This window comes from Megachile rotundata, chromosome 15 (assembly GCF_050947335.1).
Source record: "Megachile rotundata isolate GNS110a chromosome 15, iyMegRotu1, whole genome shotgun sequence".
Lineage (NCBI taxonomy): Eukaryota > Metazoa > Arthropoda > Insecta > Hymenoptera > Megachilidae > Megachile > Megachile rotundata.
Window position 1 is genome coordinate 9,292,808 of NC_134997.1, and position 20,499 is coordinate 9,313,306.

At 34.2% G+C, this 20,499-nt stretch overlaps 2 protein-coding genes across 15 annotated transcripts in view; one reads left to right on the top strand and one right to left on the bottom strand.

The window, feature by feature from the left end:
* Positions 1 to 20,499, bottom strand: part of stac (C2 and C2B_Munc13-like domain-containing protein staccato) — a 55,151-nt gene that overhangs the window by 5,562 nt on the left and 29,090 nt on the right. For 12 of the 14 annotated variants that reach the window (XM_076540321.1, XM_076540319.1, XM_076540327.1 and 9 more), the window contains 9 exons: positions 4,714 to 4,878; positions 4,468 to 4,646; positions 4,250 to 4,294; positions 3,825 to 3,984; positions 2,579 to 3,102; positions 2,182 to 2,328; positions 1,360 to 1,497; positions 1,099 to 1,287; positions 179 to 473 (listed from right to left, as the gene is read on the bottom strand). In XM_076540321.1, the coding sequence (XP_076396436.1) occupies positions 179 to 473; positions 1,099 to 1,287; positions 1,360 to 1,497; positions 2,182 to 2,328; positions 2,579 to 3,102; positions 3,825 to 3,984; positions 4,250 to 4,294; positions 4,468 to 4,646; positions 4,714 to 4,878 (1,842 nt within the window). Of the gene's footprint in view, positions 1 to 178; positions 474 to 1,098; positions 1,288 to 1,359; positions 1,498 to 2,181; positions 2,329 to 2,578; positions 3,103 to 3,824; positions 3,985 to 4,249; positions 4,295 to 4,467; positions 4,647 to 4,713; positions 4,879 to 7,674; positions 7,810 to 20,499 lie in introns of those variants that run through there. The other 2 variants (XM_076540330.1, XM_076540320.1) reach the window with 2 other exon arrangements.
* Positions 7,938 to 10,351, top strand: LOC105662572 (uncharacterized). The gene is made up of 2 exons (XM_012286125.2): positions 7,938 to 8,347; positions 8,424 to 10,351. Exons 1-2 carry the CDS (start codon positions 7,938 to 7,940, stop codon positions 8,464 to 8,466), a joined length of 453 nt encoding a protein of 150 aa, XP_012141515.2. The 3' UTR covers positions 8,467 to 10,351.

Sequence of the window (20,499 nt, forward strand, 5' to 3'; positions counted from 1 at the left end):
GAACTTTGGGTCCATATTATAGTTGAATAACCTTTGCTCTGAGCTTGCAAAAATGTTAAAACTTGACCCTACAAGAGTAGTGCTTGTACCAAACTGTGCTTGTAAAATATCTAAGAAATAACATGTGGAAGATTCTCAAGAGCAAAATTACGTCATCTCAAAATCATCTATAACTCACATCTATAATTTTGGCTATGAAGGTATAAGATCCTTCTATGTCAGGCCACGCCAGCTGCGTCCAGAACACTTTGATTTGATAGAATATCGTCAAGGTATCAACCGCACTCGAGCTATATTGAACTGTGTTATCCACCGCTTGCAACGTATCGAATTCCACGGCTCTGTCTATTCGTTTCAGAGCCTTGTACACTGCTATGTCTAACCAGTGGGCTACGCCAGCTCTGAACCACTCGTGGTAGCTTTGGACCTTCATGCCTTCTAGTTGTCCTTCTGCGCAGAGCACTTCGCCAACCCTGGAGACAAAATGTTCTTCCAAATTTTCTTTTCATTCTTCCAAGCAAATTGTTATGAACTTAACAATCATTGTTATTAATGTTCACAGTTAAGAATAATAATAGTTAATAGGAATAGTTAACAGAGTGGTGAGAAAGTACCAGAGTGGTCGAATGACCATTTTACAAATTTCTTAATTTAAGTTTCAAAATTTAAGGTGGTTTTGAAATATTTGTTGATTTTCTTCAAGATGGAGAATTGACACGTTAACTTCAAAGTTATATGCGTTGTAGAATGGTAGGTTTAGGCTAAAGTGCCAGGATTGTTCACATCTCAGACACATCTCAGACCCTAAAGGTACCTTTGGTCCAGATAGCATAACTCTGCCCAGGATTATTTACAAAAGATTATCTCTATCAGAATTATTCTAATTATTCTACTTTCTTGCTCTACAAGTTCCTGTGTGAAGATAGATGACAATATCTAAGAAAACATTTGGACCTAACAAAAATGTCAAACTCAGAATTTTATCTCCAGACCGAAGTTGTACCAGCTAGACCAAAGTTACCTAACCTAAATAAGTAACTTAAATAAGTTACCTAACCATATTTAACTCTCCTACATTCACATTAAATTCTAACATACATGGCGTATCTCTGCAACGCAAGATAAAGCTCGAACAAAGTAGTCCCTAAATTCAGTTCCACATCGGTGTTCTCGATCTCGATCCTCTTCAACCTGCCACAAACGTCCTCGATGATGACCATGCACATATCGCTGATCCTCTTCTCGTACATCATGTAGAGGCATCTCGCGTATGGGAAGTTGATTCGTCTGAAGTTTAAATTAATTTTAAAAGCTTGCATAGAGATTGTGGATAGAGAAGATCATTTTCTGGTTTCTTACTTGATGAATAGCTTGTCATAATTATCGAGGGCATTTTGTAGATCCGCTCTTACTAGTTGTATCACTTTTATGTGGTACTTTAGGTGGTCCTCGTCTGATTCGCTTTCTGTGGAATTGTTATTTAGGATGTGCTCGAACCTGGGACAAAATGGGGATATTTATTAATTTTATGTTTTTAACATTTGCTTGCGAGCTTATATTAAGGCTGTATGTTAGTTTCAAGCTTCAGATGTTGCTTGATTAGACTTAGGATTATAGATTATAAGAGTTGGATTGATCAACTTCAGCTTCTGAAGAGTAGTCATTTAGTTTGATGGATGTTTGAAGATATCTGAAGGTGTTGGAAGATGTTAGAAGGAGTTTGAAGGTGTCTGACGGTGTTGGAAGATGTTTGAAGGAGTTTGAAGGTCTTTGAAGGTTTTTGAAGATGTCTGAAGGTGTTGAAAGACTTTGAAGGTCTTTGAAGATGTTAGAAGGAGTTTGAAAGTGTCTGACGGTGTTGGAAGGTGTTTGAAGGAGTTTGAAGGTCTTTGAAGATGTCTGAAGGTGTTGGAAGGTGTTGGAAAGTGATTGAAGCAGTTTGAAGTTCTTTGAAGATGTTTGAAGATGTCTGAAGGTGTTTGAAGGAGTTTGAAGATGTCTGAAGGTATTGGAAGGTGATTGAAGGTGTTTGAAATTGTTTGAAAGTGTATGAAGGTGTTTGAACCTGTTTGAAAGCATATGAAGATACCTGACCTTCTCCAAAAATGTCAAACATTACCATAATAATATTTCACTCCCATTCAGAAGCTGAAAATTGTTAATAGATGTTCATGAACGTACCATTCAGCTCCACCCTGCTCAACAGTGTACTCTAAAGCTTGAAGAACACTGGGCCTCTCGTCTGGGTCCAGAAACCAGGAGTACATTTTTGGAGGGAATAAATTAACGTCTTCAGGAACTTTGAGGTATGAAATGGACGACAATATCCTGAAATATACAGAACTTGTAACACCTCAAAATTGTGATCACACTTCTAACAAGCTTCTAGCAAGCTCTTCACATATATAGTACTTGAAATTTGAATATGAAGTATTTGAACTCGTCACATGTGGAGTGAATGTGACATTGTATTCTGGAGTGAATCCAAGAGCAATATTGTCTAAACTCAAGATCTTCAAGGTTAACCTTCCCCAAAAAGAATTCTCCCAAGACCAAGTATCATTCAAGTAACAATTACCCCAAAATGGCGGACAACTGCGTCATAGTGTTCTTATCACCCGGGGTCAGCCTCCTGATCTTGCGAATACTGTTCAAACACGAGTACAGCAGCTTCTTCGTGGCGTTCCAGAACAGCCTGGTCTCATCAGCCGAAAACAGGCCATTCTCCATCGGCCTTAAGAGATCGATCGCCAGTTTATTGAACACCGTGAAGTTGAGGGGATGTTCCTGATGGATCCCAGCGTACTCCACCCACTGTGCCAGAGCAATGTTCCTAGCTAATAAACCTCGTTGTGCGCTGTGTTGAAGAAGCAGAACCTCGGCAGGCGCGGACCATCTGCCACACCAACAGTATTTCTCTATCTTCTCGTTCTCTATTTCGTGGAGTAGTAACAGTCTGATCAGGTGCCTGTACTCCTGTGCAGCCACCTGCGCGTTGTGCTCTGCGCTGAAGGCTAGTCTTAATTTTACGACGCCACGGCGTTTTGATTTGTTCTTTTTCTCGAGGGAGTACCACATTGTGTGGCCGGTTGTTGGTATGTCCTGAAATGAAGGGAAAAGTTGAGGAGATGACGAAAGGGATGACGAGGAAAAGTTTGATGATGTTTGGTGATGTTTGAAGAAGGTTTGATGATGTCGGATGATGTTTGAAAGAAGTTTCATTGTGTTTGATGATGTTTGAAAGAAGTTTCATTGTGTTTGATGATGTTTGAAAGAAGTTTGATGGTTGAAACGATTCAATGAAAGTTTCAATTACATGATAAAGTCTGAAGAAGTCATTTGACGGACCCTGAAGTCATTTGGTAAAGTTTGATCAAGTTTGAAGAAGTAATTTGATGAAGTATGAAGTCGTTTGACAAAGTTTGATGAAGTTGGATGTGACTTCATGCAGTCTGAAGCTATTCAATAAGGTTTGATGTATTTTTAAGACGTTCAAAGATACATAATAAGGTTTGATGTCATTTGACGAAGTTTAAAGTGGTTTGGTGTGATTTGATGAACTTCAAAATTGTTTGATGAAGTCAGACGTAACTCTTGTTGAAGTTTGAAGTTATTCAGCAAAGCTTGGAATGTAATGATGTTTAGTTACATGATGTTGAAGTTACATAATAAGGTTTGATGAGATTTGATGAAGTTGAAAGATGTTTGACGAAGTTTGAAGAAGTGGCTTGATCAAATCTGAAGTTACTTGGAGTTTGAAGAAGTTATTTTAACAGTGGTACTTCTAGAGTTAAGAATGAAGTAGTAAACCACTATAAAAGTACCTTCAGAGGAATTCTACAACGACCAATGAATTCGTTATCATGGCTTCCGGTTGTGGCAGTGACAGCTATCTCTTTAGCAAGTTTCACTAAACCTCGAACACCCTTCACGTCCTTCACTTTGCTCATCTTCTCTGGAACCGTTTCTGCAGCATCGAAGTCCCTGCAATGAAACATCCACATTCGATAATATAAAATTTGATAATTCTAATTTAGCTAACTCTAGATAGCTGTAGATAATTCTATTTAACTGTAGATGTCTGTAGATAATTCTAGCTAACTCTAGATGTCTGTAGACAATTCTAGCTAGTTTAATTCTAAATAATTGTTGGTAGTTCTGAACCAATTCTAAGTAATTCTAGACACCTCTAGCTCTAAATATTACAGCTAAATAATTCTTTCATTCATTCTTTCATTTTCAAACTCACCATACTTCCAGGCACAGTACGTCGTTTTCTGGATCCTCCAGTGGCCTAAAACAATCATGACCCAAATTCAGTCAACAAGCAAAAAACAATGACAGTAAATAAAAAGCTACAGCTGTAAACAATCCATTAAACAAATGAAGCATGGTGATTCCACAAAAATCCACTCAATAAAACCCACAAGTCTCAATAATAAGATGACACTAAACAAAAATTCTTACAGTTCAAAATGTTCCTCCCAGACAGGGCTCAATGTAGCCGTCTTCACAGCAGTGTTATACCTCCTCGTGGGTGCAGATTCAAGATAAAGGGCGCAGAAAGGATCACTCTTTCCATTAGCGTCCTTCGACACCAGCTCCTTAGCCTCGATCACTTCCACGTTCAGATGCATTTCCGGTGGCTGTTAATTAACACACCTTTAGCTAAAATATATCGACAGCACACAGAAAATGGCGGGGAAGCCTCACCTCCAGGTTCCTTGTCTCCTCCAGGACTCTCTCGTGCGTTTCGTTGTCGACCTTGAACGCATTTTGAAGATGATTCAGTAGAATATCTTGGCTGCATTCGTTGGAGACGTCGTAGCCAATTTGGTGCTGGGTCATGTACACTAGGGCTGCGTATAGCTCTTCTATCTACAATTTCAGTTTTTTGATCTTTTTTATTATTAAATAATTTTGTTGTTATTATAACTACAATTTTATTACCAAATTCACAAACAGTAATTTAGCAGTTTGTTATTACTGTTCAAATTTTATTAACTAAATCCACAAACAGTAATTTAGCAGTTTGTTATTTCTGTTCAAATTTTATTAATTAAATTCACAAACAGTAATTTAGGAGTTTGTTATTACTGTTCAAATTTTATTAACTAAATCCACAAACAGTAATTTAGCAGTTTGTTATTTCTGTTCAAATTTTATTATCTAAATTCACAAACATTAATTGTTTTCTTTTTTACTAAAACTTGAGGTGTCCTCCATCATCAACTTCTACAAATGGGATATATATCAAGAGTATGTTTCAGAAAAATTTATTGAGTGCATCATAGATATTTTTGTCTATATAATATTTGTAATTAATTGTTTCTTTTTTATCAAAAACTGGAGGTGTTCTCAAACATCAATTTCTACAAGTGGGCCATATATCAAGACAACGTTTTAGAAAAGTTTAGTAAATGCATCACAGAGGTTTCTGTCTATCTATCATTTGTAATTAGTTGTTCTTCTTAATCCTACAAAACTTGAAGTGTCAATCATCAATTTCTATAAATGGGCCATATATTAAGACAATGTTTCAGAGAAGTTTATCGAATGCATCACAAATGTTTCTGTCTATCTATTATTTGTAATTAGTTGTTCTTCTTAATCCTACAAAACTTGAAGTGTCCTCAATCATCAAATTCTACAAATGGGCCATATATCAAGACAACGTTTCAGAAAAATTTACCAAATGCATCACAAATGTATCTATCTACCTATTACTTGTAACTACCTGTTTTTCTACGAATAATTATTAATAATATATTAATTATTTTTCATCAAAAACTTGATATGTCCTCATTCAATTTCTACAAATGAGCCATATATCAAGACAACGTCCCAAAAAAGTTTATAGAATGCATCATAGATCTACTTATCTACTTATCTCTTATCTATTTAGTTTGCATGCAAACCAGATAAGTCACTCGTAAACAACAAACTTTTTGAGGTTGCCTAGCTTCATGATCATTAATAGTTGGATTATTGAGAAACACCACGCAATCGACTTGCGTCACTGGTAATTGTAGCATCTGCTGCGAGACATTATTGATAACGATTATATACACAGATTTTAGTTGCAAGACGCTCGTGGAAACGTCACTTGAGACACGATACTCATGGTTCAAAGTTCTTCTGTTAAAGCGGGAATACCGGACAATCACAAAGAAAAAGATACAATATAAGAATAATTTATTCTCATTTCCTTTGTTCGCTTTTCGACAATAACAGGTTAAATGTACACCGTAAAATGTGTACCATGTATGATTTTTCAATTCTTTTTTTTTTATGGACGTTTGCTTAGAGTGGTGCTGGTTTTAGGTTAAGTTGAGTGTAATTTGCAGGCTTCACGATTATTGGATCATAAAATAATCAAATTGTAATTTGGTTAAATTTATACACTTTTGACAATTTAGATTTGACAAAGTTTCAAATTTCAAAACTTGTTAAATTCCTGTTATTTAAGCTTTCAAGGTAGCCAAATTATTATTAAATTAATTTCAAAGTTTCTAAATTTCTCAAATCTCTAAATCTCTAAGAATTTTAAAGTTTTGCAAATTTTGTAAATTTTTCAAATTTCTCAAGTTTCCCAATTCTCAAATTGTCCGATTTCCAAATTGTCCAATTCCCATATTGTCCTATTCCCAAATTATCCAATTCCCATATTGTCCCATTTCCATATTATCCAATTCCAAACTTGTCCAATTCCCACATTGTCCAATTCCCAACTTGTCCAATTCCCAAATTGTCCAATTCCCAAATTGTCCAATTCCCAACTTGTCCAATTCCCAGCTTGTTCTATTCCCAACTTGTCTAATTCCCAAATTGTCCAATTCCAAATTTGTCTAATTCCCAAATTGTCCAATTCCCATATTGTCCCATTTCCACATTATCCAATTCCAAACTTGTCCAATTCCCATATTGTCCAATTCCCAAATTGTCCAATTCCCAAATTGTCCAATTCCCAACTCGTACTATTCCCAAATTGTCCAATTCCCAACTTGTCCAATTCCCAGCTTGTTCTATTCCCAACTTGTCTAATTTCCAAATTGTTCAATTCCAAATTTGTCTAATTCCCAAATTGTCCAATTCCCATATTGTCCCATTTCCACATTATCCAATTCCAAACTTGTCCAATTCCCATATTGTCCAATTCCCAAATTGTCCAATTCCCATATTGTCCCATTTCCATATTATCCAATTCCAAACTTGTCCAATTCCCATATTGCCCCATTCCCATATTGTCCAATTCCCAACTCGTACTATTCCCAAATTGTCCAATTCCCAACTTGTTCAATTCCCAAATTGTCCAATTCCCAAATTGTCTAATTCCCATATTGTCCAATTCCCATATTGTCTCATTTCCATGTTATCCAATTCCAAATTTGTCTAATTCCCAAATTGTCCAATTCCCATATTGTCCCACTCCCATATTATCCAATTCCCAACTTTTCCTATTCCCAAATTGTCCAATTCCCCTCTTGCAAATTCCCAAATTGTCCAATTCCCCTCTTGCAAATCCCCAAATTTCCAAGTTCCAAAACTTCCTAAACCCCCAAAAACTTCTCAAACTTCACCTCCAATCCCAACTCCACAACCTCAAAATTCTCAACCTTCTCAAACTCCCCAATTCCCCAAATAACTCCATGATCCACTAGTAACAAAACTCACCGTCATAGCTTGAAGCAGCGTATTAGTCCTGCGTTCAATCTCCGCTTTGGGCACCCCACAAAAAGTGTTCCTCCACCGATTGAGGGTGGCCACCCCCAAGGGTGGATTGGTGCTCACCATCTCGTCTAATGCACTATCTCATTTCACAAAATTTCTCCCAAAATTCAACGCACACGTTACACTTTCTTATGTCCAACGTCCAACGTTGATTTATTTAATTCTTCTTCGCCGAAGAACATGGTCTCAAGATTCAGAGCACGACGATGACCCACGAACGAAGAAAAGCACGGAACAATGACGTCGTTGCGGTAGCACTCGCGTGTCTCGAGATCTCCCGACACTTTCGTCTTTGCTCACAACAAAGGCTACTTAGTTCTGTTGGGAACGATTTGTGTCACGGAACCGTGAAGAAGCGTGATACGCTAGTTCGAACGGGATCGAAGAAAACGGAACGGAGAAACATGGAGAACTGGCTCGAAAACGAAATGGTGGCTTGCACTCGAGCTTTGTCGGCCGAAGATGAACTCCACGGCGACCGCGACCTTTCTTATCTTACGCATATTTATTCGACCGTGCGTATGCATAATCGAAGAGGAACATCTAATCGAACTCGTGGACGGAATCGAAATGGTAAATGTATTGGGACGTGTATGAAGATGGATGACGATTGTTGGTAGGTTAAGTAGTGGGTTAAGCAGTTATGGTTGCATGTTGAATAACAGTTTTATTAATTATTGTGTTTGTTGTAGGAGTAAATGTGAAGATGGAGAGCACAGGATTATATGCATGTGAGGAAGAAGTTAGGAGAAGAAGTATGAAGTTGATTAATAATGATGTTATATTATATACAAAATAAAAAATTCAGCAAAAAAGTATGAAGTTGAAGAACATTATATATAAGCATGTAGTAGGAAGAAGTTAGGAGAAGAAGTATGAAGTTGATTAATAATATTGTTATATTATATACAAAGTACAGAAGTGATGAAAGAAGTATGAAGTTGAAGAGCAGTTTAATATTAAGCATATAGCAAGAACAAGTTAGGAGAAGAAATATGAAGTTGATTAACAAAATTGTTATATTATATCCAAAATATAAAATTGAGGAAAAAGTATGAAGTTGAAGAACAGTTTAATATTAAACATGTAGCAAAAACAAATTGGGTAAAGAAGTATGAAGTTGATTTATAATATTGTTATATTATATACAAAGTACAGAACTGATGAAAGAAGTATGAAGTTGAAGAACAGTTTAATATTAAGCATGTGGCAAGAACAAGTTGGGTAAAGAAGTATGAAGTTGATTTATAATATTGTTATATTATATGCAAAGTACAGAAGTGATAAAAGAAGTATGAAGTTGAAGAACACTATAAATATTAAGCATGTAGTAAGAAGAAGTTTGGAGAAGAAGTATGAAGTTGATTAATAATATTGTTATATTATATGCAAAGTACAGAAGTGATGAAAGAAGTATGAAGTTAAAGAACAGTTTAATATCAAGCATGTAGCAAGAACAAGTTAGGAGAAGAAGTATGAAGTTGATTAACAAAATTGTTATATTATATCCAAAATATAAAATTGAGGAAAAAGTATGAAGTTGAAGAACAGTTTAATATTAAACATGTAGCAAAAACAAGTTGGGTAAAGAAGTATGAAGTTGGTTTATAATATTGTTATATTACATACAAAGTACAGAAGTGATGAAAGAAGTATGAAGTTGAAGTACAGTTTAATATTAAGCATGTAGCAAGAAGAAGTTAGTAGGAGAAGTATAAAGTGGATTAATAATATTGTTATATTACATACAAAGTACAGAAGTGATAAAAGAAGTATGAAGTTGAAGAACAGTTTAATATTAAACATGTAGCAAAAACAAGTTGGGAGAAGAAGTATGAAACTGAATACTAATATTGTTATATTATAATTGAAGAAAAAGTATGAAGTTGAAGAACAGTATAATATTAAGCATGTAGCAGAAACAAGTTGAGAGACAAAATATGAAATTGAATGATAATATTGTTATACATTATTGTTACATAATAATTTTATATATTATTGTTATATATTATTATTACAATTGAAGAAAGAAGTCTAAAGTTGAGGAGCAGTATTGTGCTCCGTTTTCCAAGAAAATTTCTAACATAGCTCTTTTTTTAGCACATCCGACCGTTCGACCTGTCTAAAAGAACGCAAGGAATTTATCCGACTGAAATAGTCGATTCCTAACCTCAAAAGATCGAAATCATTAAGTGACTCGAAACTTTGAAACTCTTTACATTTTGATGAAGTTGTTATTACAGATTGAAGATTAGTTACGATGGGTCAGTGGAAAACGTGGAAACTGGGTCGTAGACTTTAGCATTATATGTATATTGGCGAACTTGGCTGCCAACAGCAGTTGACTCTGACAATGAGATTCCGTTTATTTGGACATCTTTGGGCAACATTGACCCTATTGGCTCGATAGAGACTCAAAACATGGCTGTTGGAATGTTTGTTATTTGATTTAGTTAGGGAGAAGTAATATTTAGATATAATTTTATTATGGGTGTTTCTAGAAAAACACTGTATTTGTACTTTTAAGTTTCTGAATTTCTTGGATATTTTAACCTCTTAAGTATTGTACAATTTTGTACATTTTTTAAAATCTAAGTTAATAAATATTCAGATTACTGAACCTCCAAATTTTCAAATCCCTAAATCAGCAAATTTCCATGCACCTAAGTCTACAAACTTCCACATCCCTAAATTCCTAAATTTTTAGATCCCTAAATTTCCAGATCTCTAAATCTATAAATGTCACAAATTTTCAAGCTTTAAAATGCCCCAAACTTTTGAAACCCACAAATCCCCAAATTTCCAAATGCTAAATTTTTCCAAATTCCAAAATCTTCAAATGTTACACATCCTTGAAGCCCTGGAACCCCAAACTTCTGAATTCCACAAATCCTTAAATTCAGAAATCTCCAAATCCCTAAGTTCTCAAATCTCCAAATTTCCAAATCCCTACATTCTCAAATTCCCAAGTCTCCAAATCCACAAACTCTCAAATTCCCAAAATCTCAAATTTTCCAAATCTTCAAATCCCAAAATTCTCAAGTCCCCAAATCAGCAGATCTCCAAATTTTCAAATTCCCCAAATCTCCAAATCCCTAAATTCTCAAATTCCCAAATCTCCAAATCCCCAAATCTCCAAATACCCCAACCTCTCAAATTTCCCAAATTCTCAAGTTTTCAAAATCTCCAAATCCTTAAATTCTCAAATTCCCCAAATCTCCAAATCTCTAAATTCTCAATTCCTCAAATCTCCAAATCCCTAAATTCGCAAATCCCCAAATTCTCGAATTCCCAAATCTCCAAATCCCCAAACTCTCAAATTTCCCAAATTCTCAAATCCCCAAATTCTCAAGTTTTCCAAATCTCCAAATCCCCAAATTCTCAAATCCCCAAATTCTCAAGTTTTCCAAATCTCCAAATCCCCAAATTCTCAAATCCCCAAATCTCCAAATCCCCCAATTCTCAAATTCCCCAAATCTCCAAATCTCTAAATTCTCAAATTCCCCAAATCTCCAAATCCCCAAATTCTGAAATCCCCAAATTCCCAAATTCTCTAATTCCCCAAATCTCAAAATCCCCAAATTCTCAAATCTCTAAACCCCCAAATTCCTAAATTCCCAAATCCCCAAATTACCCCTCACACCTCCAAAACCCCAAAACCAAACAAAAGCACCCCAACAACCAAAAAGAAGAACGCAGCACAAGAACAGTTAAGCCGTGAGTTATAAACGCGAGCGGTGTTCCCACCGAGGTACGCGTGTTCAATTTATTCCGCCACAAAAGGACACGATGAATTGATAGAACAAAGAAGCTGAAGCTTTATCGAACAATCTCCCATTTCTCCTGTCCATTTCTCTATCTCGGCCGTTTGCTTCGGCCGCTACCATTTAAATATGTACATATCGAGGCCCGAACGACGCATTGGCCGCACTGTTAACTCGGCCACCAATGGAAAACGCAAAAACAAGACAATGAATCTGCACAAAGGGAAACTATGCCGTATCCTGTTTGAGCCGACCCACGGGGCAAGTGCAACCACAATGCGTTCGTATGCTCGCGCAATTGCGCCCAATGAAAATTGATATACCGGCAATTAGCTGATTGACCGACGAGGCACGCGTAGTCGCACATACTACGTTACTGCTCGTTACTATTATTTCTGATGTGGTTTCTTATTTTTTTCAAAATTTCATTTCCTATCTAGGTTTAATACTGTAGATATATGCTGATTTTGGGCTCTTCTTTTGGAGGAATTATTTGAATTATTTCTGATTCAGGTTTTATAGGATGATTTAGGGTTTTAGGTTAGTTGGATTGTCGAAGTAACCACTAGGTTAATATTTATTATGGTATTTTTGGTTTTGAAGATTTTATAACTCTGAAAATTTAAGTTTCTACGTTAATATTTTTGAGGGGTAGTCTCATTTAGGTTTTATAATATTGATGATACAATTTGGGGTTTTAGGTTTGTTTTATTGCTATAAAACTAACCCTATCCCCAATTAGCCGATTCCCATATTGTCCCATTTCCATATTATCCAATTCCAAACTTGTCCAATTCCCATATTGCCCCATTCCCATATTGTCCAATTCCCAACTTGTCCTATTCCCAAATTATCCAATTCTCATATTTTCCCATTTCTATATTATCCAATTCCAAACTTGTCCAATTCCCATATTGTCCAATTTCCAAATTGTCCAATTCCCAAATTGTCCAATTCCCATATTGTCCAATTCCCAACTTGTCCTATTCCCAAATTATCCAATTCTCATATTGTCCCATTTCTATATTATCCAATTCCAAACTTGTCCAATTCCAATATTGTCCAATTCCCAACTTGTCCAATTCCCATATTGCCCCACTCCCATATTGTCCAATTCCCTACTTGTCCTATTCCCAAATTATCCAATTCCCATATTGTCCCATTTCTATATTATCCAATTCCAAACTTGTCCAATTCCGATATTGTCCAATTCCCATATTGTCCCATTTCCATATTATCCAATTCCAAACTTGTCCAATTCCCATATTGTCCAATTCCCATATTGTCCCATTTCCATATTATCCAATTCCAAACTTGTCCAATTCCCAAATTGTCCTATTCCTAAATTATCCAATTCCCATATTGTCCCATTTCCATATTATCCAATTCCAAACTTGTCCAATTCCCATATTGTCCAATTCCCATATTGTCCCATCTCCATATTATCCAATTCCAAACTTGTCCAATTCCCATATTGTCCAATTCCCATATTGTCCCATTTCCATATTATCCAATTCCAAACTTGTCCAATTCCCAAATTGTCCAATTCCCAAATTGTCCAATTCCCAACTTGTCCAATTCCCATATTGTCCAATTCCCAACTTGTCCTTTTCCCAACTTGTCCAATTCCAACTTGTCCAATTCCCATATTGCCCCATTCCCATATTGTCCAATTCCCATCTTGTCCTATTCCCAAATTATCCAATTCCCATATTGTCCCATTTCCATATTATCCAATTCCAAACTTGTCCAATTCCCATATTGTCCAATTCCCAACTTGTCCTATTCCCAAACTATCCAATTCCCATATTGTCCAATTTCCATATTATCCAATTCCAAACTTGTCCAATTCCCAGATTGTCCAATACCCAACTTGCCCAATTCCCATATTGTCCAATTTCCAACTCGTCCATAGATATATGCTGATTTTGGGCTCTTTTTTTCGCAGTGGGGGAATTTTTTGAATTGCTTCTGCTTTAGGTTTTAGACTGGGGATATGGGGTTTTAGGTTAGTTAAATTGTCAAAGTAACCACTAGTTTAATATTTTTTATGGTATTTCTGGTTTTGGAGATTTTATAACTCTGAAAATTTAAGTTTCTAGGTTAATATTTTTGAGGGGCAGTATTTCTAATTGTGGTTTTGTAATGTTGATGATACTATTTGGGGTTTTAGGTTAGTTTGATTGCTGATGCATCAAGTAGGTTAATATTTGTGATGGGTAGTAGTTCTGATTCAGCTTTTGTAATGTTGATGATACAATTTGGGGTTTTAGGTTAGTTTGATTGTTGACGTATGACATATTTGATGTATGACATATTGATGTTGATATAATTTTTGGGACATTTGATAATCTTGATAAAATTTGACTTTGTAGGTTAATATTTTTTTTCTTGGTATGTCAACTAGGTTAATATCTTTCATTATTGACATAATATGATATATCAACAAGGTTAATATTTTTAATTATTAATGTTATATGAAGCATCAACTAGGTTATTATTCTTCATTGTTAATATAATATGATACTGTATAGAATAGACTAATACTTCTGATTATTGATTTGCAATTACTGACTTGAAATATTTTATTTTGTGACACGATTCACATATGGGGTTGCAAAAATTTTTGCAAGATTTAAAAGAGGTCCCTGAATAAAATAATTGAAGACTTCATCAATATACTAAATTCATGATGAGTTATTTAAAATTTCATATTAAAAATGAAAGAATGAATTTTATTGTGCAATTTACGTTTCTTATAATTACCAAGTGTAGAAGTACTCGTGAACCCCTGTATACAACTATTCGTCCTTCACAGAATAGCCTAATTTTCGTGATATTATGCAAGTTTATCGCCCACTCAGTCGACGGATCTATTTTACAGCGGTACGAATTAATTTAAGCAACTCAAGCTTTTTCCGGACCGTTTTGCCGACCAACGAACTCACCATTTTTTCACAAATTAATACTGTACGAACAAATTAATGTAATAACCTCTCACATGCTAATATAATTCAAAGTAGAATGTCAGAAATTTTCAAAATTTTAACATAATGTGTATAGACAAAATTTTAAAGACATAGTATTTTCCAAAATCACTCATTTGTAAATCAGTCACATTTGTAAATTAATCACTCATATGTGTAGTTTAATGTATGTACATATGTATACTTAAATTTTCATTTACTACTTGACCATTCAACAAATATAGCAATTTCTATATGCAAATTTTTTTAGTGAATTCATGCTTTTGTGTAAATTTCAAAATGTATTATAACTTGCAATTTTTTCATTAATTTAAAAATTCCTATTTTTGTATATAATTTAAAATGTACTAAACCTTGGAATTTTTTCATGAATTAAAAATTCATATTTTTGCATAAATTTTAAAATGTACCATAACTTGAAATTTTGTCCTGAATCAAAAATTCATATTTTGTATAAATTTAAAAATGTATTCTAACTTGAAATTTTTTCATGAATTAAAAATTTATATTTTTGCATAAATTTCAAAATGTACCATAACTTGAAATTTTATCAAGAATTAAAAATTCCTATTTTTACATAAATTTCAAAATGTACCATAACTTGAAATTTTGTCCTGAATCAAAAATTCATATTTTTGTAAAAATTTTAAAATGTATTCTAACTTGAAATTTTACCATAAATAAAAAATTCCTTTTGCATAAACTTGAAATTTAAACCTAAAACATTTATGTCTACCTAAAATACTTTCACAGAAACTTCCATCAGATAAAAACACGGTATGTGTATTTATATACACTCAGTAATTTTTTCGTGAATCATTAAACGCGTCCAAAATAATCGCACAATAATGGGAAAACTGGGCTGCGTCTGATTTCAGAGAAAAGCAAGATTTGTTTACCGAGCTGCTTCGTTAACCATACTTTTAGGTTAAATGAATCACAGCTCTGAGAAGAGAGAATTTCAAGTAACTCAAACATAGTATATTGCGTCCTCGAGTCCCTGATAAATGATCATTTTCTATTATTTGATGTTGAGGTTATGGGTTCACGTCTCCACTTTTTTTCGCGAACATTTTGATAGCGAACGAAACCATGTCGCTGACAGTTTGCCAATTTTTGAAGATACAGCACGAGGCGGTTGCTCAACGCCGGTTTTCTCAGTTGGTTTGATTTATTTTTATGACTGTGACTTTTCGATGAACACACGCTTGGAACTGTACGATCATTTTGAAGACAAATTGTGAAAAAATCGTTTTTTAGAATTTGTATTTGTTTGAATGACTTTTGTTATCATAGGTGGGGCAGAAAGTAATTTATTATTTAATAGAAGTTAGATATCTAGATACCTAGATATCTAGTTAGGTACCTAGTTAGATACCTAGTTAGATACCTAGTTAGATTTGGATATGCAATTTTAGGTTTTAAGATAACTACAGTTTTAAGATAATTTTAGAGTTCTATCAAGATTGAACTTAATGGAAAATGTTAGTCATGTTTAAATATAGTGTAAAATTTGCAGGAAGTGTATGAATTGTGAGAAAGTAAGATAAACGTAATTGTGAACAAATTTTAGGTGAAACGTTTCAGAAGACTTCCACAGTTGTTTCAAAGTTGAGGTTTCAAGATCTTAAAAATTTTAGAAATTTCAGGTTTTGAAGGTCTTGAAAAGATTGAAATACTTCAGGAGATTAGCTTCAAAGTGTTTAAGAACAACGCTTAGGTTTAGCAAAGCAAAGTGTTTAGGTGAACAACGCTGGACCTAACACAAGTTGGCCTGAAAATATTACCTAACCTAGAAAATAATATCTATTTTATTTCCAGTCATCTTTATTTCTAATAACATCTACTAATCATATTTCTAAATTAATAATAATAGTGCAACTGATTATTAGAATGTGACCTTAGACCTAACATAAAGTACCAAACTTCGATTTCCAAGTTCCATTAGTGTATCCAGTATATTCACATTTAATGTGAATGATAAGCAAACATTTAAGTGAATAACTGTAGAACAGAAATTACTTAACTTTTATTATTTTCAAACTTCAATAATGTAATTATAGTTTAAATAAATCTAGGTGTAACAGACTATGCAAACTTATCTATATCCAAACATTAAATTTCAAAAATGTAACCACGGGTTTTGAGGAAATATTGTAAGCACAATTTAAGCAAATAAGCGAGACCTAATAAATTACCTAAACCCATCTACACGTGAACTCCACATTTCAATCCAATTTCAACAAACTACAGTTCAAGAAAATAATGTAGACCTAACTATACAGCACCCATCCACATCCACATCTAAACTTCCAATAGTGCAACCACAATTTTAATAATTTAAACTTGACATGAACTACCCAAACCCATCCACATCCAGTCTTCAAATTTCACTAATGCAACCATAATTTAACTGGATCTAGACTTGAGATAAATTACCCAAACCTAGTCATAAGTAGACTCCAGATTCCAATAGTACATCCACGATTTAAATAAGTTAAACTTTAGATAAACTACCCAACCCTATCCACATCCAGTCTTCAAATTCCATCAATTCTACCACAATTTGACTAAGTTAGGTCTCAGATAAATTACCCAAACCTAGTCATATGTAGAATCTAAAGTTCTAATAGTTCAACCACAATTTTAATATTTTAAACTTGATATGAACTACTCAAACCCATCCACATCCAGTCTCCAAATTTCACTAATGCAACCACAATTTACCTAATTTAAACTTGAGATAAATTACCCAAACCTAGTCATAAGTAGACTCCAAATTCCAATAGTACATCCACAATTTAAATAAGTTAAACTTGAGATAAACTACCCAACCCCATTCACATCCAGTCTTCAAATTCCATCAATTCTACCACAATTTAACTAAGCTAGGCCTAAGATAAATAACCCAAACCTAGTCATATGTCGACTCTAAATTCCACAAATACAACTATAACTTAACACAGATCTAACATAAACCCATCCAAGCTCCAAACCTTAATACTCCACATATTTCACCATCCACAACGATGATCCATCGATCTACGCCTTGATCGTCTTTTCTAACCGTCCTGTAAGTAATTCTAGTCCTAATAGTAACCCAATAGTAATCTAATAGTAACCTAAGCAGTCCTTATAGTAACCCAATAGTAATCTAATTAACCCTAATAGTAATAACAATAGAAATCTAATTAGCCCTACTAGTAACCCAATAAAAATCTAATTCCACAACATCCTAATCCACCTCTCACCCCAAAAACCACAAACCTCCCAAACTACCCCATCTCCACATTTCTCCACATTTGAGTCACCAAACCACTTATCCCGTTAACGACCTTGAAAACACCACAGACCCCCCGGGGGTCGCGCAAAAGGATAATCGCGAAGAGAAGACGAGACAGGAGTCTGACGGTGTCGAGCAGCACACTGCCAGGAATAGATGGACCGACAGAACGAAGTCGTCGTACGTCGACGGTTCGACTCGTGGTGGTGTGCAACAACGTCGCAAACGTTGGATAACACACCAACACCAGCATGTCGATGTTCAGATTGAGCTTAACTGCTCGATTCAGCTTAGAGGATAACACCCTGCAGCGCGCGCCATATCGGTGACATAATTGAGGCATTCACGTGCTCCTACGTTTCTCTTTTTCGATACCTTCACGGTTAGATATATTTCAAGGCTGGGTTCAAGACTGGGATTTTTTGTGAGAAGCTTTTGGGATTTTGTGATGGTATGTTCTGCATTGTGTAGGAGAGAATTTGGAGGAGTAATGATAAATTTAATTTTGGGCGGTGATTTTTGTTAATGAACTGCATTAAGAAATGGAGGTTCAAATCTTATTGTCAGTTTTGAAATGGGAGAATTTATTCAGAATTAACGAGGCTATAAATCCTTGCTGGGAATTAGAGTAATTGTGAGACAACCTGTATATGTTATGTACTATATATTTGTTTTAAATATGAAAATAATCAAATCTTGTAAGCTTGTGATTAAATCGAGTATCCAAATTGTTATATTTTTTAGATCCTCAAGGTTTTATGTTCCAACATCTTTAAATCTGAAGCATTCCTAAATTTTTAACCTCTAAATTGTTATGTATTAAAACTAGCAAATTTCTAAATTTTATAACCTCAAGATAATTCCTACATCTCTAAAATACCAAACTCACATCCTCAAATTTCCTAATTTCTGTCCTCAAATTTCAAGCTTAATAACCCAAATTTTCTAACCTCTAAATTATCATATTTCAAAACTACCAAGTTCCTAAACTTCAAAACATCCAACTAATCAAATGGTCAATTATCCAAATTACCAAACTCCTCTATCCTCAAATTTCCAAATCTCTATGTCCCCAAATTTCAAGCTTAATAACCCAAATTTCCTAACTTCTAAATTATCGTGTCCCAAATCCACCAACTCCCTAAACTTCAAAACCTCCAACTAATTAAATGGTCAAGTGTCCAAATTACCAAATTTCTCTATCCTCAAATTTTCTAATCTCTATGTCCCCAAATTTCAAGCTTAATAACCCAAATTTCCTAACCTCTGACTTATCATATTTCAAATCTACCAACTCCCTAAGCTTCAAAACCTCAAACTCATGAAATGGTTAGGTATCCAAATTATTAAATTCATCGAACCCTCAAATTTCCAAATCCCTATATCTCCAAAGTTTGAAGTTCAATGACCCAAATTTCCTAACCTCTAAATTATCGTGTCTCAAATCTACCAACTCCCTAAACTTTGAAATCTCCAACTAATCAAATGGTCAAGTGTCCAAATTACCAAACTCCTCTATCCTCAAATTTCCAAATCTCTATGTCCTCAAATTTCAAGCTTAATAACCCAAATTTCTTAACTTCTAAATTATCACATTCCAAATCTACCAACTCCCTAAACTTCAAAACCTCCAACTAATTAAATGGTCAAGTGTCCAAATTACCAAATTTCTCTATCCTCAAATTTCCAAATCTCTATGTCCCCAAATTTCCAGCTTAATAACCCAAATTTCCTAACCTCTAAATTATCACATCCTAAATCTACCAACTGTCTAAACTTCAACGCCTCAAAATAATTCCTAAATCTCCAAATTACCAAATTTCTCAAATTTCCAAATCCTTATATCTTCAAACTTCTAAATTCCTATGCATGTCCCATATCTAATGTGTCCCATATGTAATATATCTCATATCTAATGTGTCCCATATGTAATATGTCCCACATCTAACATATGGAACAATACTCCACATCCAACATCTCTCCACATGACCCTAAAATTCATAAATCAATAAATTCTAAAATTTCAAATTAAAAATTAAAATATGATTAACCTATAAACCTTGTACATTCTAATTTAAATTATGGAAGGTTTTACTATAAAAAATGTTTATATTTTTACTACATTTTAATTGATGTGACTCAAGTAAGTACATGTTTTTGTACTCACATAATGTTCATCAAGGTTGATTGAGAACGAAGCGTCATATTTTCCCAGCCTCATTATTTTCATCGCCAAAATTTAACACAGTAATGGTATTATTTAGGAACATCAAACGACACTATTGGACTGAAACGTCGACGAATAGTCGGCTACAACTGTGCAACCTTTGTGAAATCAATATCGTCCTGTTACTGTTGCACGATAGATTTCACCCTCACAGTTCAATCATGAATTCTTGTGAATAATCAATGAAACAATACTTCAATATAATTAGACTATGGTCGATTTCTTTTTCAATTATTGTATGTGAGTGAAGGAAGTGTATAGAAGTGTAGAAATTGAAGTGGAGATTGAATTGCTGTATTGAAGAAAATGGTGGATAAGAAATTAATTATTTTAATTATGAATTATAATCATTTCATGATTTTTGTTTTAATGTAAGAATGTAAGAAATAAATTATATTAATTGTGAGATTGTTAAAATTAAATTAATTAAAATTATTTTATGTTACATTTAATTTTGTTAGACAAGAACTAAATTATTTTAATTATTAATTAAGTAAAATTTTTGTA

Coding starts and splice junctions, on each gene's coding strand:
- LOC105662572 (XM_012286125.2), top strand. CDS start 7,938: ATGACCCACGAACGAAGAAAAGCACGGAACAATGACGTCGTTGCGGTA. Junction 8,348..8,423: donor AAGATGGATGACGATTGTTG/GTAGGTTAAGTA, acceptor TGTTTGTTGTAG/GAGTAAATGTGAAGATGGAG.